General features: G+C 36.5%; 1 protein-coding gene across 2 annotated transcripts in view; it reads left to right on the forward strand.

Moving 5' to 3' along the window:
- Nucleotides 1-20,597, forward strand: part of EPRS1 (glutamyl-prolyl-tRNA synthetase 1) — a 68,368-nt gene that overhangs the window by 13,957 nt on the left and 33,814 nt on the right. The window contains exons 7-18 of one of the 2 annotated variants that reach the window (XM_045982725.1): nucleotides 2,085-2,211; nucleotides 2,902-3,094; nucleotides 4,602-4,773; nucleotides 6,966-7,199; nucleotides 8,426-8,510; nucleotides 9,047-9,106; nucleotides 9,402-9,422; nucleotides 15,285-15,395; nucleotides 17,374-17,510; nucleotides 18,322-18,529; nucleotides 19,098-19,210; nucleotides 20,349-20,466. In XM_045982725.1, coding sequence (XP_045838681.1) covers nucleotides 2,085-2,211; nucleotides 2,902-3,094; nucleotides 4,602-4,773; nucleotides 6,966-7,199; nucleotides 8,426-8,510; nucleotides 9,047-9,106; nucleotides 9,402-9,422; nucleotides 15,285-15,395; nucleotides 17,374-17,510; nucleotides 18,322-18,529; nucleotides 19,098-19,210; nucleotides 20,349-20,466 — 1,579 coding nt within the window. The remainder of the gene's footprint in view (nucleotides 1-2,084; nucleotides 2,212-2,901; nucleotides 3,095-4,601; nucleotides 4,774-6,965; nucleotides 7,200-8,425; nucleotides 8,511-9,046; nucleotides 9,107-9,401; nucleotides 9,423-15,284; nucleotides 15,396-17,373; nucleotides 17,511-18,321; nucleotides 18,530-19,097; nucleotides 19,211-20,348; nucleotides 20,467-20,597) is intronic. The other variant, XM_045982726.1, reaches the window with a different exon arrangement.

Genomic DNA, 20,597 nt, shown 5'->3' on the forward strand with positions numbered 1-20,597 from the left:
TCCCAGAACCCTGGGGTCGTGACCTGAGGTGAAGGCAGATGCTTAACCAACTGAGCTACCCAGGTGCCCCAAAGGCTTGACTTTTGCCCTTTTTCTTCTTTTTAGCTAACATACATAGAACCTGTTATGTGCGGGTACTACCAAGCATTGTACATCTAGTGTTTTAATCCTAATAGCCCTGTGAGGAAAGCACTTTTAACAGCTGCATTTTACAAATGGTTTCAGAAACGGATTCCTGCAACATTTTGGTAGTTTGCCAGACTTGTGCTGTCTGGCTCTAGAGTCCATTTGACTTAAAATTCTGCAGCCTATGCTGTTAGGTGTGGCAGAAGCCCAACTCGGTGTTAGTACTAACTGAAAAGCGTGAATCTTTCTTTCTTTAGCTAGCTAGATGTCTATTGAGCTGGTTATTTTAGTTATCTTGTGAATAGTTTATAGTCCTTTTAACTTGCTTGACATTTAGAATTATTAGAACCATCCACATTATTTCAGATTCAGAAACATCATCTGTAAGATAATGGTTTGATTTCCTCACTTCTCTTAAGTGGATTCCTTTATGTAAAGCCTAACACTATCATATAGTATGGGTAGTTAGTGATTATTAGTTTGTTGTTTTTTTTTGGGTATAGGTATGGGTATAGGATGGTATAGGTATAACACTTTAAACAAAGACTACAGACAGTGTTTCTCTTTCTTTCTTGGAACTCACTGTCCTTTATTTTATTTTTGGTTAACCTTTTGTTTTAGAGTAGTTGTAATTTTCAGAGGCATAGCAAGGATAGTACAAAACGTTCCCACAGACACTGCCCCCAGTTATCTGTAATGTTTACCATCTTACATTACTCTTGTACCTTTATCACAACTGGTGAACTGATATCGATAGTATTATCATCACCTAAACTCCATACCTTTTTTTGGATTTCATTCGTTTTTTCCTAATGTCCTTTTTCTGTTTTAGAATCTCATCTGGGATACCAGTGACAGCCTTTTTATGTTATGCAGAAAGTTTTGAATAACCCTAAATGCACTGCTTTGTATTTGTCTGCATTAACCTAAATTCTTCTTAACACTTAATCATTGATCTAGAATGCTGCCTGAATTTCTAAAACATGGATTGATTTAAAAACTGATGTGAAGACTTGCAAGGAGTTGCATTTTCCCCTCCCCTCTTGACACCAGCTGAGATCGTGTTGGCATGAAACCGGGAAACTAGCGCAGTGGGACCATGGCTGCCATTAGTGGATACTAATAGAAATGATCAAACGTCCTTGCTTCATGCCATGCTTGCTGCCTGGGAAAGGGTATTTTCAACAGTAGTGGTATAGGATACTGCTTTTTACCCACATTGCTGATAGAAGAGAACGTTGATACAGAATATTACCGACAGTGCCTGTGACATACTTTATTCCTTATAATTTCCAGTTGCCCATAGAACAGGGTAGTGTTTTTTAGATTGTGATTCACAGAGCATTGGTACTGGAAGGTCCTTTAGTTCAAATCCTCTTGTTTTGGCTTCTGAGAAAACAGATGCCTTGAGAAGTGGCTCTCCTGCAGTCTCCCGATCCCCATGTGCCCTTTCATGGGATCCTCCCGTGGCAGTGGTGATCTCAGAGGTGCCTCTCGCTGGCCTGCATGAGATGGGCGCTCCGTTCTCAGTAGCATCAGGTCTTAGTGAAGAAGATACACTACCGCGTAGCACTGAAAGCTGTTTTGGAAACAGTTTTCCTCTAACTAAATGATACTTGTTTCCTCTGTAAGGGAAAAAAAAAAGATTTTCCTTGAGGTTGGTTTTTTGTTTATTTTGTTCTTTCTCCTGAAGGTTGTAATGTTAACAAATAACTTGTCCCTTTGTGAGATTTTACATATGAAATTGTTTCTTGTGATTATTTTATAAATGTTATAGCCTTTTTCTTCCTGTGAGGGTCAGATTTTCTATCACAGTACTTTTTTGTTAGAAAATAAAATATGACTGGAGTACCAACTAGAAGGATTTTTGTTTAGTTCTCATCTCCTCAAAAAGGTTAAGTTTAAGTATTTAGTTAAAACATGTTAATGAGTTTCTTTGTGAAATGTTTTTGTTTTAGTTACTTACACATTGGGCATGCAAAAGCTGCTCTTCTGAACCAGCACTACCAGGTTAACTTTAAAGGGAAACTGATCATGAGATTTGATGACACAAATCCTGAAAAAGAAAAGGAAGATTTTGAGAAGGTAATTAAAGGTGTAGTGATGACCCTTTGTCAGAAAAGTTAATGAAAATTAGAGGGTGACCTGATACCTTCATGGTATGAAAATAAGTTTGCTCTCATAGCTGCTTTTATCCCTCATCTGTATATTCTGTGTCTGAGACCTAAGCCAAGCAATATTGAGCTCCCATTCCAAAAAACTTCAATTTATTTTTTTCTTCTTCAATTGTACAATTTACCAAAGCGTGCTATATTTTCCTTTAAGTACCAATTTCTTGAATTGGTTACTAGAGGCAGGTTTCCTTTTTGTCATATAATTTAAGTGTATGAATGAAATAGACACTTAAGTAGGTATTGGAAAATTGGGAAGGTTTCCTAGCCTCTTTTATCCTCTTTATTCAGAAGCATTTCAATTTATTCAAAGAGAGGGCAAATGATTGTCAGTATGACCAATAATAACCAGTTTTCCAGAGTAAATGGAAAGCTCTTTCATGAGATCAGCTTTCTCAGCTGAAAATTTGGAGACTAATATAATGGATATCTTTTTTTCTTTTCTTACCTAATATACAACTTGCAGAAACATTTTCAGGCCTTTTTTTTTTTTTTTTTGACTGATGGTGTATAATTACATTTGCCCAAATGCAGTATCACGGATTGAAAATACACAAGAAAATGCAAAAGATAAAGTGATGGTTATTTTGGATTCTTTTCATAGGTTATCTTGGAAGATGTTGCAATGTTGCATATCAAACCAGATCAATTTACTTATACCTCGGATCATTTTGAGACTATAATGAAATATGCAGAGAAGCTAATTCAGGAAGGGAAGGCTTATGTGGATGATACTCCTGCAGAGCAGATGAAAGCAGAACGTGAACAGAGGATAGAATCCAAGCACAGAAAAAACTGTAAGGCACATTTAGTGTATTGTATTTTAATTGATGGGCTTCTGTTCTATTTCTTTAGTAGAACAAGATTTCTGTGAAAGATGCTCGTTTGAGACACATTTGGGAATATGATTCATACATTAATTCATCACAGATTTCTTTTTCTTTCTTTATCATCTTTAATTGTTTTTACTTTGTTGCCATCACAACCTCATGTGATGTGTGCGTGCCCTTTGTGTCTCGCTTACTCAGTGCCGTCTTTGGCATTATATTCATTCCGTTTGAATGGTTATTTCTGCAAATTTTCGTAGTTTTCCCAGTTTAAATACTGAGTCTTTCTATAAAATGTTTGATCATGTTATTAGTACCCAAATCTTCTTAGCATGTGGGTAAATGTGAATATAATACTGAATATAATATTGAAGCTCAGTGTACTGCTCTGTACCTCAGAAATATCACTTGATGAAATAACCTTTCTTACTCATTACTTGTCCCCTGAGTTACTGAAATTGTTAATTTCATAATTGTTAATTATGTTGCTGTTGAGTTACTGAAATTGTTAATTTCATAATTGTTAATTATGTTGCCATAATTTCCACAGTATACTGTATCTAAATCTTGGGAAGTGTCTAGTGAATTTAGCGTTACAAAAGTCTTTCTTTTTTCTCTCTCTTTTTAAAGTTTCCCTACATTTTCAGAGATTGTTAACAACTTTACTTGTAGACCTCACTTGATTTTTTTTGAGGGCAGGTACGATGTGTGCATTCCCTTCAGGAGTTTCTGCAGAGAATCACTGTGTCATAGTTCTTTCTTACCTACATGGGACAGGTTTTCAGTGTTCTCACATAAACAGAACCATAGCCACTTAGGACATAGAATTCTTTTTTCTGGGATTAAACTTGTGTCATTGTTTTCTGTGCTCTCTCATGTTTTTCAGTATAAGAGTCTCCTGCTTTCCACTGGAATGACTGACAGGGCTTTCAGGGAGCCCACAGGCTCAGGCTCACAGCCTGAGCCGTGTTCTTTACTTGGGCACGGGCAGTAGCACTGATCCCTGTGGGCCCTGTGGATCAGGCCAATCTGGTCCGTCCCCTGGGCATGAGGTGGCAAAGGGACAGAATGCTTCTGCTTCGAAGGCAGTGTTAAATTTGAGGGGGTCGGGCTGACCAGTTGTGCTGTGATGGGAAAAGAGGATATGCAGGATGAGAAAAACCTTCTGGCCTCTTTCGCTCCTACTCTTAAATCAGTATTACATCAGTGGAATGTATTGGTTTGACTGCCTTTAAAAGTATATTTATAGAGTGCATTTTTTAAGCATTTTGTGAGACTTCATAAAAAAATGATGCATTTACTCTTCATACCAAATAATAGAACTATTATATTATAGTACTTTTAAACAAGTGGAGTGTGCTTTTATTATACAAGTAGAATGTGGAAATTTGTGTCAAATTATCGGACTATTAAAATAATTTGAATTCAACTAGATCAGTAATACATGAGATAAACTAATATAATTCCCATCTTATAGCTGTTGAGAAGAATCTGCAAATGTGGGAAGAAATGAAAAAAGGGAGCCAGTTTGGCCAGTCCTGTTGTCTGAGAGCAAAAATTGACATGAGTAGTAACAATGGATGTATGAGAGACCCAACGCTTTATCGCTGTAAAATTCAGCCACATCCAAGAACTGGAAATAAATACAAGTGAGTGTATCTCTTTCATTGTGCTCGGTAGCCTAGTATGATTTTTGTTGATCTCTGTAAATGTGGAGTACATTCAGAATACTCAAGAGACTTGGATCTTTGTTCATCCACAGATTAGTAACTGCTGTTGGTAGAGTGTGTAACCTGATTTCTTGGGGGTTTACTCACCTATTGATTAAGGTTATGTTAGGTTATTTCTAAGATAATTTCCATCTATAAAAGTCCTATACGCTCCCGAAAATTGCTTTTCGTATTGACTAGGTTTACTGTGGTGTGTATCTTTATTTTTTATTTTGTTTTATTTTTTAAAAGATTTTATTTATTTATTTGACAGAGAGAGAGAGAGAGAGATCACAGGTAGTCAGAGAGGCAGGCAGAGAGAGTGGGGGAAGCAGGCTCCCCACTGAGCAGAGAGTCTGATGCGGGGCTCGATCCCAGGACCCTGGGATCATGACCTGAGCCGAAGGCAGAGGCTTAACCAACCCTGAGCCACCCAGGTGCCCCAGTGTGTATCTTTAGATGAAGATAGTTTTCTTCCTCTTATAAACTTGGATTCTGCTGGGCATAAATTGATTCACAAAAGTGATGGAATTGAAAATTTACAGAAATAGGAACAATATAAGAAAGTATCATGCGTCTTTTTTCTAGTTTTGATTAACTTTCTGTGTGGGTTTTCAGTTAATGATTTTTTTCTTCAAATAGTTTCCCCTCCCCTATTAATTTACTTTATAAAGTAACTATAGAATTTTTTTTAATAATCTGTAGAAGCCTACTACATATAATTGCTGAATCCGCACTTCTGAGATTAGTGAATGTGAATACTAACCTCTTTAGCTAATGTAACTTTCTTTAAATGTGTGGATGTAGATATGGTGTCCATATGTAGACAAAACCTTACACATGTGGTTACAGGTATCTACATAAGTCTTTCATTTTTAACAGGGTGCTTTCTCCTTATTTTATTAAGCAGATACTTCGACTACTTTTGGAAAAGTGAATTTGGATACGCATTTTCAGTATCAAATAATTGCCAAGCATAATGAAGTAGCATTTTAATGAAGTCATATCCAAAACATTAGAAGGCATAATGCAATAATATATTTCTTAAAACTCAGAGTGCTTTCACATTGTGTACATTATTTTAATCAGGAATTGTTTCTAAGGCCATTTCATCTTAAATGGAATTTTAATTAACCTACTTTTCTTCTCTTTTATTTGTGAGAGAAGGAAATGCTTTATTCTTAAATTCATTTAATTACAGGAGATTAGGCTTAGGTATTTAAAATTCAAGTGTGGGATTTATTAAGATATTGAAAAGCTAAAAATTCCTTTGAATTATTATGTATAGTTGACTCTTTTTTTTTTTTTTTTTAAAGATTTTATTTTTTATTTGTCAGAGAGAGAGGGAGAAAGGGATCACAGGCAGATAGAGTGGCAGGCAGAGTCAGAGGGAGAAGCAGGCTCCCCGCTGAGCAAGGAGCCCGATGTGGGACTCGATCCCAGGACGCTGGGATCATGACCTGAGCCAAAGGCAGCTGCTTAACCAACTGAGCCACCCAGGCGTTGACTCTTGAGCAGTGCAGGGAGTTAGGGCGCCAACCCCCTGTGCAGTCAAAAATCTGTATATGACTTCTGATTCCCCAAGAACTTAGCTACTAGTAGCCTCCTATTGACAGAAGCCTTACTGATAACATAGTTAACGCATTTTTATGTTATATGTATTAAATACTGTATTTGTAAAATAAACCAGAGAAAATAAAATACTAAGAAAATCATAAGAATACGTTTGTAGTACTGTACTGTGTTTATAAAAATCCATGGATAAGTGGATACATGTAGTTCTAATTTGTGGTGTTCAAGGGTCAGCAGTATTTTGCTTTTTGCTTTCTCCTATGCTATACATGAAGTGTAGATTGTAGAATTGGCTGTGCCAATACCCAGTTGTCTGTTAAATTGCAAATTTGCTTTTTTGTTTGAACGTTGAGTGGGTTAACTGATTTGTTGTTCTCAAAGACATAATATTTTGATATACTTTGAATATTATGGGTCATAAAACCTGTTGATTTTTAAGAAATTCCTATTTGTAAGGAATTATATTTCAAATTACTCTTGCTTCTTATAATGCAATAATCTAAGATGGAAAGGGTAAAATGCTTCAGTTTACTTTTCAATGTATTCCCTTTTTTTTCCAGCGTTTATCCAACATACGATTTTGCCTGTCCCATAGTTGACAGTATTGAAGGCGTTACACATGCCCTGAGAACAACAGAATACCATGACAGAGATGAACAGTTTTATTGGATTATTGAAGCCTTAGGCATAAGAAAACCATATATTTGGGAATATAGTCGACTAAATCTCAACAACACAGTGCTCTCGAAAAGAAAACTTACATGGTTTGTCAACGAAGGATTGGTAGATGGATGGTATGTTTACTGTGACCTAGAATTGAGAGGAAGTAGTAAAAACATGATCTATCAGTGATTTTAAAACTGTTTTGAGGGATGGGTGGGAGGGTGAATGGGAAGAGGTAGAGTGGGTGGGCCTCTAGGGTTTCTGGTCCTTATCTTTATCTCATCCAGTGCATCAAGTCCCCCTACTGCTCCCTTTTCTTTTAATGCTACAAATATCGAGTGCCCATTTGGACCCTGGTTCATGGGAATGCAAAACACACAAGGGTACATTCTCTGCTGATCTTAGCATTTTGTGGAAAAGTAGTTGTGACTCTTGTCCTTTGTATATCTGGTTGCCATTTTCCACACTCTGCTGAGGCTCTGAGGCTTTTCAGCTAGATCCCAGGAGGGCCAAAAATACTGAGTTGAGGCGAAGACATGAACGGTTTCTGCCTTAGTGGTGAAGACCCACCTTGCAGGGCTATTGGATGCCCAGAGTACTCAGCTCCTAGGAAGAGTTTACAAATCTCTGTAGCATGGTAACCTATACAGGATTTCTACGAGGAAGAGGAATATAAAAAATTAAAGTCATCTTGCAGCCATAGATCCGTGTAAAGGAAACCTGTTCAAATGAGTTACTGTGCTGATGAGTCTGTTCTTTATGTGAATTAACGGGAATGTATGTATTAGTTTCTGTTAGCATCGCATGATAGTTAATATGTATTTTATACTGGTTTTAGAGCTGAATTTGATAAAAGGCAAGTTTATCTTGGGCTCCAGGCCAAAGTTTTTATTGAAAATAAAATTTCTGCAGAATGTTAATAACCAGTGTATATATTTTTTATAACCCAAGGGGCTTTGTAAACTATATTCATATATGGATGACATGATACCATTTCTTACCTGATTCTCATGGTCGTATGAATAGGGAGCTTGAATATTTGTTAAATAAAGCAAATAAGAATGTTTTAATATATGGGTTTTCCCTATTTGAAGATGTCACCTCTGTGTCTTTTTTGAAATGTATTTTTACTATTCCTAGTAGCACATTTATTTTACTGAGCGGTATTTGACAGTAAGCAGTTTTCCTCTTCCATGTATGTGGACTCACTGGTATATAAGCTACTCAGTTGTTATGTAAACAAGTCAGTCCAACTATTTCACAAGCTAACTATAGTTACTATTCATTAGGTATTTTGTACTGCTTATGTTTGTACATTAAGATCTCTTTGGTATTTACAAATTTCCCTATTTCCTAGGGATGACCCAAGGTTTCCTACGGTTCGTGGTGTGCTCAGAAGAGGGATGACTGTTGAAGGGCTGAAACAGTTTATTGCTGCTCAGGTGACCTACACTTTGTTTTCCATCTTCTCTGTTTGAGTTTTCAAGTGTCTTATTAATATTCGTTTAGTCTCTGTTAATTTCTGTTCATTTTGTTCCTTGTTCTTTATAATGCAAAGGCTGAATTTTTTTTTTCAAAGAGTGTGTTTATGATAGTGGAAAATTGAAAACATCCTACTCTAGTAAGCTGAAGTGGGACAAAGACGGCCTGTAGATTTTATTTTTTTTATTTTTTATTTATTTTTTTTTTACACAGGAGTTTATTATTTTTTTTTTCCCATTTTATTTATTTTTTCAGCGTAACAGTATTCATTCTTTTTGCACAACACCCAGTGGGCCTGTAGATTTTATATAGTGAATATACAGCTCTTGACTGGCTGTTCAGGGTCACCAAATTAGTTTGTGCATACTAGGTTTTATATTCCAATGGAAGTAAACTTGCAAGTATTTTGGTGGGTTATTTTTTTTCTAACATGCTTAGCTTACGTACTCCAATGAATACTTTTGCCTTTTAAGTCATTTTATTATTGCTTTTCTAGGGCTCTTCACGTTCAGTTGTGAACATGGAATGGGACAAAATTTGGGCATTTAATAAAAAGGTACACATTTTGACTTTCAGTCCTCCTTTCTTGTGCCTAAGTCCTGAATAATATGATATGTGTAGAATTCATTAGTGTGTTCATCATAGAGAAAACTTGGTGAAGAATATTACCATTTTGCAGACCTTCAGGAAAATGGAATGTTTTCCTTTCTTAAACCTATAAAGAGTATTAAGCCTATTTCTATACCAAACAAGTCACAGTGATTAAAACAAACTTGGAGTTAGTGGGGAGCGGTAACAGTTTTTTCCTTAAATATCTTATGAACACTGCATTTCATTTTTCTGCTTTCAAGCTGCGAGCTCTCTGTAAGAAGGTATCACTTAACGCTTTTATTTGCCTTACTTAGCACATAGCTTTTAGCGTATTACATGTTATAACTTGAGATGTTATACAGCTTTGAAGCACAATCACATTTATATAAAAGACTTGCTTATACAAATCCACTGAAAATGCATTTTTCCTAGTTTTAAAAATCATGTCCTCTGGTTTTCTTAGTGGCAAAGGGAAGATCTGGCTAACTTCATTCCATTGTTCCCTTGTGTGCTGAGAGGACGGAGTTTTTAAGTTGTATGTTTCACCGAGTTGAATTGAAGGTTCACTAAATAATTCCTGTGTCTTACTGATTCTAGTTTTTTTTTGTTTTAACTGCTCTTAAAGTCAAATAAGGAATACTGTATATTGACATTGTTAATTGCCAATTGGAAGCAGATGCTTAGACACTATAATAAGGCAAATCATTAAAATGCCATGTTTTAAACTATAGTTTCTGTGATTGTGTTCTGTACTTTTTTCTTACTGCTGCTTGATTGTGCTGATGCCTTGCTTCAAGAAAGACTTGCTTGTCTTGCATGTGTCTTGAATTTGTTTTATTTAGTCTTGTGTGTTTTTGGTACATAAAGGAATTAATTGGCTCTTTCTGTTGCTGCAGTTACTAATAATAAATACAAGTAGAATTTACAGGCAAAGTTAATTTGGTGTACTTTTCATTAATTACCCAAATTTTAAAGGTTTTAAGTTTTAATAAACTTATACATGTGCACTTAGTTCAAATACATGAATTATATTTCACCACGGTCAGTTCTGTAGGGTCCGTTAAGGTGAGGAGCATATTTCCCTCTTTTCTTTCCTTCCATTCCCCCCTGCCCCCGAGAAATACTTTCAGCTCTTTTAGATCATTGTTTAGGTATTTTTATTGCCTGTATCTCTAAATAATATGTATGTTGCTATTTCTTATTTTTTATTTAAATTTTGGGCATCCTCCTTTGACTCACACAACGAAAAGAGGGGAATGGGTCTCTTACTTTTTCTCAGACCCTCTTGGTTTTCTTGTAGTAATTATTGTTTTCCCTCATTTGTTTCGTTTTCTACTTCTGTCCTCTTCGAATTGTCTGAATTTCCTACCAAGGTGTTCTTGTGCCTCAATGTTCTTTTAGTTCCGTCGTAGAGACCGCTCTGCTAGAGCCTTCTGCCCTGCTCTGCGCTGCTTCGGAGGCTCAGCAGTCTTCCGTGCTCGGCCATCGTTCTGGGGTTTCATGTGCTTTTGTTCTGTGATGGATCGATCACCTGGTTCTTGGAGCTCTTGTCTCTTTTTATGTTCCTCTTGCTTTGCTCTCCTCTGTCTGTTGGTAGCTCCCTGAGAAGGGGGCAAGGGATGAAGATTTTTGAGACCTTGTATATGACCTTTTTCATTCTGAAATTTCATGAGGAGGTGCTGTGGCGGAGCTCTGTTTTCATCTTTATCCATCAGAAAAACATGTGGCTTCTGGTCTGGAAACGTGTTCCTTCAGTTCTGGGAAATTTTCTTGAATCTTTCTTTATTTTTTCTCTGCCTCGTATTCTCCCTGGAACTCGTGAGCAGACATTGGGCCTCCTGGACTGGTCCTCCAGGTTTATCTTCTCTCTTTTTTTCTATCTCATCTTTTGGCTTTGCTTTGTACTGGATTGACTCAGCTGTATCTTCCCGACCTGCTGTTGAGTTTTTCATTTATATATCATTTTTCCAAGATGTTGTTTCTGTTCTCTGACTTAGAAAAAAGGTCTTGTTCCTGTTTCATGCTTAGAATACTAACATCAATAGGTTTTTCTTCTTGTGATCTCTCTTTCCTGCAGCTTATTTTTGGCTTTTTGTTTCATATTAAAAGCATGTTAAAAACATCTCAGAGGTCTGGATAATCTTGGTTATCTGCTCATGTTTAACATGGAGGACTCAGGGAGCAGTTAGAAGGCCCAAAACAAAGAGCTGGACTTGTCAGCTGAGCCTCACTGTAGGATGAGCTAGCTGAGTCAGTTAGTTGGAGAACCTCTGTGTCAGTAACTTGATCTCTTATCTCTTGGAATTGGCAGTTTTTCCAAGGAAGTTTCTTTTAATTACCTGCCTGAAGTGTGAAGGCTTAGCTGTCAGAGCTTTGGAGCTGAATGGAGGAGGACCGAGGGCCTTTCTATGTAGTATCATGCATTCACTTAATTTTGTGTAGTACCCTCTCCTTCAGCTCCTCCTGGTACCTGCCAGGATCTAGGCACCCTCCTCCTGCAGAGTAAACTTTCTTCTGTAGTGGGGGATGGGGAAGTGGCAGTTGCCTCATTTATGGAACAGAGGGGATGTTTCTGTATCTCCTCTTTGATTACACTGGTTTTCGGGGTTTGTACTTTTAAACAACAACAACAAAAAATTCTTTTCTTTAAATCTTTTCCTTTTTTAAAAGATTTTATTTATTAGAGAGAGAGAGAGAGAGAGCGAGCACTGAGTGGGGAGGAGAGGGAGAAGCAGGTTCCCTTCAAGCAAGGAGCCCAAAGCAGGGTTCCATCCCAGGACCCCAGGATCATGATCTGAGCTGAAGTGGATGTTTAACTGACTGAGCCACCCAGGTGCCCCTAATCCTTATGTTTTTTTAGTGGGGATATGGGAGGGAAGGAAAGTAGATGAGTAATCTTCAGGCTGCTTTGTTTATCCATACATCTGTGGGGCCTCTAATCAGTAAGCACCATGTTGAAAACAGCACAGTTAAAACATTTTGATGGGTAGTAAAAATGATGTTATTCTGGTGATGTATCTTTTCATTTCTGTTGCTGGATTTCCTCACCTCCTCCTACACTGCCTTCACTTTGCCACCCTTTCTGCCCCTTGAGGTACAGATCTCATATTTAGGGTTCATGTCCCATTCAGTCTGATTACTTCTTTGTTATTTTGTAGCTCACTCACTCTTTCCAAGCTCTGTGAATAAAATGTTAGTGAGACATCACTGAACTAAATTTAACACCTTGGCTCCGTGAGGCAGTCATTAAGGACAGAGATAAAACGTCATTCTCTGGACACTCTCCCGCTCTTAGTAACTTAGCATTTTTGTTAAAGCATCTTCTGCTAAAGGACTAGAGGAGTAACTGGATTACCTGGAACTCTTTAAGTACATGTTCCTTTGGAGAAAGAGCTTTATTTGCAGAGTATAGTGTGTATGGCCGAGAAAAGGGGAGAAATGGATGATGGGGACAGTGAGATGTGGGGTGAGTAATAATCTCAATATCCTTCTGAAAATTCTATAATCCATATTTTCTTAGCCTGGCTTTTCATATTGGTAAGAAACTAATGCATAATTTTTCTGAATCATAACTAAATAAAAGTTACCTAGTTCCATTACATATAATCTACCGTGATACTGATAGGAGACATTCACTAGCTTACTCTGTATTAACCTAATTTTCTTCTTGGTTGTATGTAAGTATTAAGATCTGAACTCTTTAGCCAAGGCAGAAAATTCATGGCTTTAAGGTGTTCATTTTACAGTAATACTTGCTTACATCAACCTTCCTTTATTGCTATAATTTTTAAAGCCATGTTAGTATTTCAGTAGTATGATAATACCATAGTTTCCCCCCAAATCTCATCTCATCTCCCTTGCCTCTGCCCCTACTTAGTAAATTTATTTTATTTTATTTTTTAAATTTATTTATTTTTTCAGCGTAACAGTATTCATTGTTTTTGCACAACACCCAGTGCTCCATGCAAAACATGCCCTCCCTATTACCCACCACCTGTTCCCCCAACTTCCCACCCCTGACCCTTCAAAACCCTCAGGTTGTTTTTCAGAGTCCATAGTCTCTCATGGTTCGCCTCCCCTTCCAATTTTTTTTGTTTTTTATAAACATATAATGTATTTTTATCCCCAGGGGTACAGGTCTGTGAATCGCCAGGTTTACACACTTCACAGCACTCACGATAGCACATACCTTCCCCAATGTCCATAACCCCCTCCCCCTCTACTTAGTAAATTTAAAGTATGTAGAGACTTCTCTCTTTGACCCCCAAAAAGGAAAGTCTTCAAATGAAAAATTTTCAAGTAAACCCCAGTAAATAAAAGGGTAGCTTTTCTGGTGGAAGTGTGTTAAGGGTTCTGGAGTCTTCTCCACAGTTCCAGGCCTGTCTTTCCCCCACTGGGTGGTGTCTGCCAGGGGAATTTCTTGAAATCCCTGGGACACTTCGGAGTAATTTGATCCCTGAAATTTTTAGAATTGTATAATTTAGAGCTGAAAAACTTAAAATCTTTTAATCCAAGATTTCTCAGACTTCACTGCCCCTGCCTATCCTATGGAATGCTTGTTAAAAATAGATTTCTTTAGCCTTTACTTCAGACTATGACATTCATTGTCCTGTAGGGTTAAGTGGCCTGAGAATCTGAGCTAGCCACTGTGTAAGTGATGATTGTAAATAGTCGGGTGTGAGAAACCATCTTCTCCGGCGGCTCTTGTCAGGTGAGGAGGCTGAGCTGCAGTGACCTGGAGGTTTCCCAGGCCCGATTGTCTAGTTGTAGCTTTCTTTAAAGAAATTTTATCTTCCTCCTCTCTCTCTGCCTGCCTCTCTGCCTACTTGTGATCTCTCTCTCTGTCAAATAAGTAAATAAAAAAAAAAATCTTTAAAAAAAAAAAAAAAAGAAATTTTATCTTCCTGGCTTAAATACTGAACTGAGGAATCGCAAATTAAGTATTTGATCATTTTGGCCTAGTTGAAGCTGAAAGGTGGAATCTTGAACTAGTAAGGATGATCTTTAAGCTAACTCAAGGAAGGAAAGAATGGAATGACAATATAGAGAGAGGCTGGTCCTCATTTACTACCAACATGAAATATAAGCCAGGAGGAGTAGCCGATACAGGGAAGTTAAAGAGCTTTTCAGGCTTTTATGAGTGACTCTCTGAGTCACTGAGAATTTTCATATTATTCCTTCCAGAAGCTGGGAAATACTCTAAAAGCAAACATACAAAAAAATAACCCAGCAGTGGTAACAACAACAGAATAATATAAAACAAACACAGCCAAGTTCAGTTAGCCATACACTATTTCCTACATCCTCCTTAGCGCCTTACTTTGTACATACGCCTCTATCTACGTTTTTCTTCCATATGCTTTATTTAGTGTCTAAACACTGCTGTTTTGTGTTGTCACCATGGATAGTTTTAAATTGAACAGTGAAGTGAGGAGAATACATCCGATCCAGAAGGGCATGTGACTGCTGTTTTGGAGGTGGAGTTAGGTCAGAGCACAGCGAGCAGAACCATTCATCCAGTGAATCTGCAAATGTCTGTTGATTACCTGTGTGTGCCAGGCCCTTGCTCAGTACTGGGAACACAGTGGTCCCTGTATATGTAGCTTGCAGACCAGCAGAAATGTCTTGTTTATACTATGAGTTTATAGAATTGCCTTATTATAGTGACCTAATAATGTTTTGCTTTTGATTGTGATGTGTTGCCTACCACTGATTAAAACTGATACTAAGATACATTACCTATATTCTTTGAAAACGGACTTTTCCAACAATACAAAAGGACGTATCACACTTACCCATAGGATTGATACATAACCCCGCAGGATGATTTTTCCTCATCTTCTAATAACAGAGTTAAAAGTTATTTTCAAAGGTAATATTTTGCTTTAACTAATTGGTTTCTTTTCACCTGTCAGGACTTGTTCTTGAGAAGGAACTCTGAATTTCATATAGCTTTCGATTATGATTGTTTCCTTTTTTTCTACCGGACAGTTAAATATTAGAGGAGACTTAGCAGGTAAAACAAAAAATTAGTAAATGCAGTAACAAAGAAAGCCAGTTAGTATTCCTGTGCTATCATTTATTTTATTTATGAAGTTTTAAAAATATCTGGATGTTTTAACACGAGGTTGCATTTGTTGCAGGTTATTGACCCGGTGGCGCCGCGATATGTTGCATTGCTGAAGAAAGAAGTGGTTCCTGTGAATATCCCTGAGGCTCAGGAGGAGATGAAAGAAGTAGCCAAACACCCAAAGGTCACCCTGCACTTTCACCAATGTTACTCTCAGAAGGAGCAGGATAAGAAAAGGGAAAATGTGGCTTGGGGGCAGCTGTTGCATGGTTTTGAGATCATTTTCTATTCAATATTTTTTGTCAGTATTTGCTACTAATTGAAGTAAATGTTTTGTGGGTTTTTTGCTGAGGAAATTTATTCTACTAATAATCCAAAACACATCTCAGAATTTTTACACTTTGTGCCTTTTTTGTTGTTGTTGTTCTGTAGAGATAGTATATAAGTATATAATAAAAGTTCACCTTTTCTCGGAATCCATCTGAAAGATGATACCATAATTGAGGCTGTTGTCTTTATAGGGAAGCCAAGGTGCATTCTCTGTTAACTAGGTTATTCATTGGTACCTTTGTCTTTAAGCCCAAACATTAGACCTAGTAATACTGAATCACAATTTTTTTTTTAAAGTAGGCTCCACGCCCAGTGTGGGGCTTGAACTCATGACCCTGAGATCAAGAGTCATGTGTTCTACCGATCGAGCCAGCCAGGTAGCCTTTGAATCACAGTTTTCATTCAGAATCTATCACTGGCATTTAGTCTGTTTTAGAGAATATCGGTGAAGTGAGAATGAACTCTGTCCATCTAAATTCAGAATATAAATCTTAGATACAAGTAGTAGGGAATTCTTTTTAGTTAAACCATGGTTGTTGTCTTCGTTATGACTTCTTGGTTGACAGCCTTGAAGCAAAAATAGGTCCTTTTATTCCAGCTTTGTGGGTTGTCTGTAAATACCTTCATTGTATAATGGAGATGCATAGACTAACTCACTCATACAATAGCTTAATATACTCATAACCTTACTCATAACTGTGTTATGTACACAGGCTAACTCACATATAAAATAATAGGCATCTGAGTTGTAGCCTTATATGATTGCCTTTCTACATGGCAGTGGCTATTTTTAACTTTAAAGATTTGAGTTATTTTAAGGGGACTCCTAATAAGATTTGGAAAGAGTATATGTCTGTGATAGATTTGACTTTGCCTTTATCTTACATCTGATTGGTTCAACCAGGCGATGGTGCTGTGTATCATGTCACTGACTACAGTTAGCTTAATTGTGAAGCTTACTGAATGCTTTGAAATTTGAGTGGCGAGATAAAATGTCCAAAGCGCTTATTTGTTAAAATGGTAGTTGTGTTCAGATAGCATAGTTAATAGTTACACATAATAAGGGATAAGTATTATTCATTTGGAGACACTCTTCAAGTAATGAGTGGTGTGCTCAGTGCGATCTGTGGAATCTTAGGTATCATTTTCCTCACTAAATCTTAGCCTGTTACCATTCTTCTCTGAGCCCAGCAGAATGTAAGTTAATACAGCATACTGATTTTTCTCAAATACATTGGTACATTTATTGAGTAGTTACTAAACACATGCTGTGTTATATTTATTTCAAAAAAAATCTTAGACTTTTCTTCTTTTGAAGTCTGTTAAACAAAAACAGAGTTAACACACCATTCTTTTTATTCTCTAAATCTTTTCCTTCTTTTATAATACATACTGAAAAGAGAAAATTTATCTATCTATACAAATATGGTACTTTTTAATTTGTCATCTAAAATATGAAAGGTCCACAAATTTTCCTGCTGTGGTGACATCTGTTGTCCTGTAATGTTCTGTCGCCACTGATAAGGAGTGACTTCATTTTCTCCTTTGCTGCCAAGCACTAGTGAGATTCTGAGGATTGCAAAGTAGATTCTGGTTGGAGGGACACCAAAGACAAATGATACTGTCTTAGCTCTGAAAACAATGAATTTTAGGCTGGAAGTAATTGTAGGGACAGGTCACTTCGTCTGACTCCCATTAGCATTACTGCCACATGGCTGGGATTCAGCATGTTTGGTTAAAGAATTAAATGAATGAATATTAAATTTGCATGCTGGGTTCAATAAATTGTTTCAGTCAATGCTCTTCTTCTTCCTCTTTTTTTAATCAATCAGAATCCTGATGTTGGCTTGAAGCCGGTGTGGTACAGTCCTAAAGTTTTCATTGAAGGTGCTGATGCAGAGACCTTGTCGGAGGGGGAGATGGTTACCTTTATAAATTGGGGCAACATCAACATTACTAAAATAAATAAGTAAGAACTTTTCCTCTGTTTTTAAACAAATATGGAAGGGAATTCTTATTCACTTATTAAAAATTACCAGATTTAGTCTCATTTATTTTCCCACCAGTTAATCTGCCTAGGGATAGAAACTGCTAATTCTGGAAGCACAACAGGTTTCTTTTCCATATGTGTCCAGTTTACTAATTGGGTATCGGGTGTTTTGCTTGTGGTACTGAAAATTACTGTGTTTAGATGTAAAAAAATAGTTCTCATGCTTACAGGTCTCTTCTTGTCATCTAATTCTCATTATACAGTTGCCTGGGGAAGGGATCCTTTGGATAAAATTTGTATACATAACATTCTTTATCCTAAAATCTGTTTTAAAATTAATTATTTTGTGATGAAGGTGAGCTTTCTAGTTATTATATAGTGTGCTACACTAGTTAGTTCTTAAGATTACATAAATGGAGCATAGTATGCTAATAAAATTTATATAAACTCTGAAATCTGAATTGTCCAGTCATTATGTATGATTTCAAGTAATTGTTAAGTGTTTAAAAATATAGTACTTTATATTTTTTAATGTTTAATGCAGATGACTTTAAAATTTGTAGATATGTTCATGTTTTTCATCAGATGAGTATGTATCTGTTCTCTAGTAGATTATCTTTTATTTGTCTCTTAACCAGTATATGTCTGGAACATATTAGAAGCTCAAATAGATGTTTGTTTTGACAATTTTCCAAAGAAAATTCCTAGCCATTTATTATAGGTACAGGACAAAATAATGCATTTATGACAGTTATGGTTTTCTTTGAACACTTTTCAATCTTATATCTAGAAGTGCAGATGGAAAAATAGTATCTCTTGATGCAAAATTGAATTTGGAGAACAAAGACTACAAGAAGACCACGAAGATCACGTGGCTTGCAGAGACTGCACGTGCTCTTCCTATTCCTTCCATCTGTGTCACCTACGAGCACTTGATCACAAAGCCGGTGCTGGGGAAAGATGAGGACTTTAAGCAGTATGTCAACAAGAACAGTAAGGTAGCCTCCTAAAAGACACCATGTGTCTTTTTTCCTTGTTATATAAACTTTGTTTTAGAATTTTTAAAATTACTTTTGAGTATTTGGTTTTCAAGTAAAATGGAAAAGATCTGTAAAATTTTGTTTAAATGAAAAGATGTAAAAGAGTCATGTTTCTGTTTACAGAAGATAAGAGTTGAAGCACAGTAAGGGTAAGAACTTGCTTATGCTTAAGAGCCATGCGGCTGTGCCTTACAGCTGGGTGTCTCTCTGCTTTTCGCACTGCCGCTCATGGTGGAATTTATGGTGGGAAACTTACTTAAATATGCAGGGATACCAATCAAGTTGATTCAAAGGTTTCCTGAAGTTAGTTCATCAGTTCATCAATTTTAAGTTTTAAAAAAATACAATATATATAATTGTTTACTTCTTTACTGTTTCACTGTATCTGCTTAAGTAGTAAAGTTTTTAACATATCTGTTTAAGTTAAGGATATTCCACCTTCTAGAAAAACAACTTCTATTTTAGAGTTGTTTTCAGTGCTCTGATTTCTAAGAAGGTGTATTTTGGTTTTCGGTCATCTTTATAGCATGAAGAACTAATGCTGGGGGATCCCTGCCTTAAGGATTTGAAAAAAGGAGACATTATACAACTCCAGAGAAGAGGATTCTTCATATGTGATCAGCCATACGAACCTGTTAGGTAAGTAAATGTCACTGAGCATTTAAATGAAAATGCCTAACATTCTTATAGTAAATAAGATTTTAAAAATCAAATTTCTTCTAAAATACTCTACCTGATAATTCTCTATTCAGTTTGATATTTGCCTTTTATATTTACTATTTCAGACCTTAAGTTAACAAGGAGTAACTTTGAAACAGCATAATAATAACAAATTAATTGATTTCTAAAATTAAGTCATCTTATAATTCATCTTCATGTAGTCCAAGTATAAAGAGAAAATTTCAATATATCGTTGGGTAAAAATTATTACTGTTACCTTTTTATAGTGTATTTTCATTAGATGCATTATAGAATATAAATAATGCAGCAGGTACATTTAGAGGAAAATAGTAAACTTACCTCAGTAAAGCTATTATTCAAAAATATTGAAGAGATGTACTGAATTCTTCTCTTTGTATTTGCACTTGAGCTTTTACTACAAAATTTGAAGAAGTTATTTGCTTATGAGTAGTCTTGGTTGCAGTGGATTTTGCTGATTACTTTTTTTTTAAATCATTTTTTTAAAAGATTTTATTTATTTTTTTTTATTTGAGAGAGAGAGCATGAGAGGAGAGATGTCAGCAGGAGAAGCAGACTCCCTGCTGAGCAGGGAGCCCGATGTGGGACTCGATCCTGGGACTCCAGGACCATGACCTGAGCAGAAGGCAGTTGCTTAACCAACTGAGCCACCCAGGCACCCTGCTGATTACTTTTAATACTTGAGAAATCCTTATAAGTATTTCACGGAAATTTTTCTGTTTACAAGCATACTAGGTGTTGTGTGGAGATGCATTTGTCTTTCGGTCAAGAAGGAGCACCCACTATTGCCATGTCTGGGGGCAGGCAGGGGGCTGTACTTTTGTCCTGGAGTTAGCCTATTTATAATGATACAAGATCTTAAACTGGAAGGTTATAATTAGCACTGTGAATTTTTATTTATGTATCCATTGTTTCTAAACTACTCAGAAGAGCTCCTGATTTGAATAATAAGAGAATGGACTGTTTATACTTCGAGAAGCATTAACGTGATGCCAGTGACTTAATCTAGGAATTCAGTTTGAATTACTGTCACATAATTTTGTTCTAAACTTTTTTTGGCCCTCCGTTTTCTCTTTAGCCCATATAGCTGCAAAGAAGCCCCATGTGTTTTGATATATATTCCTGATGGACATACAAAGGAAATGCCAACATCTGGGTCAAGGGAAAAGACCAAGGTAGAAACAACGAAAAATGAGGTAAAGGTTGACTTCTATGGTTATGTCTCTAATCAACCATCTTTTTACCCCAGGATTTAGACTTTCTTCACGGTACCCACGGGCTAAGTGAAATTCTAATAGTTCTCTTTGTTAAGTTCAAAGAGATAAAT

The sequence above is a fragment of the Meles meles genome, chromosome 17 (genome assembly GCF_922984935.1).
Source record: "Meles meles chromosome 17, mMelMel3.1 paternal haplotype, whole genome shotgun sequence".
Taxonomy (NCBI): Eukaryota; Metazoa; Chordata; class Mammalia; order Carnivora; family Mustelidae; genus Meles; species Meles meles.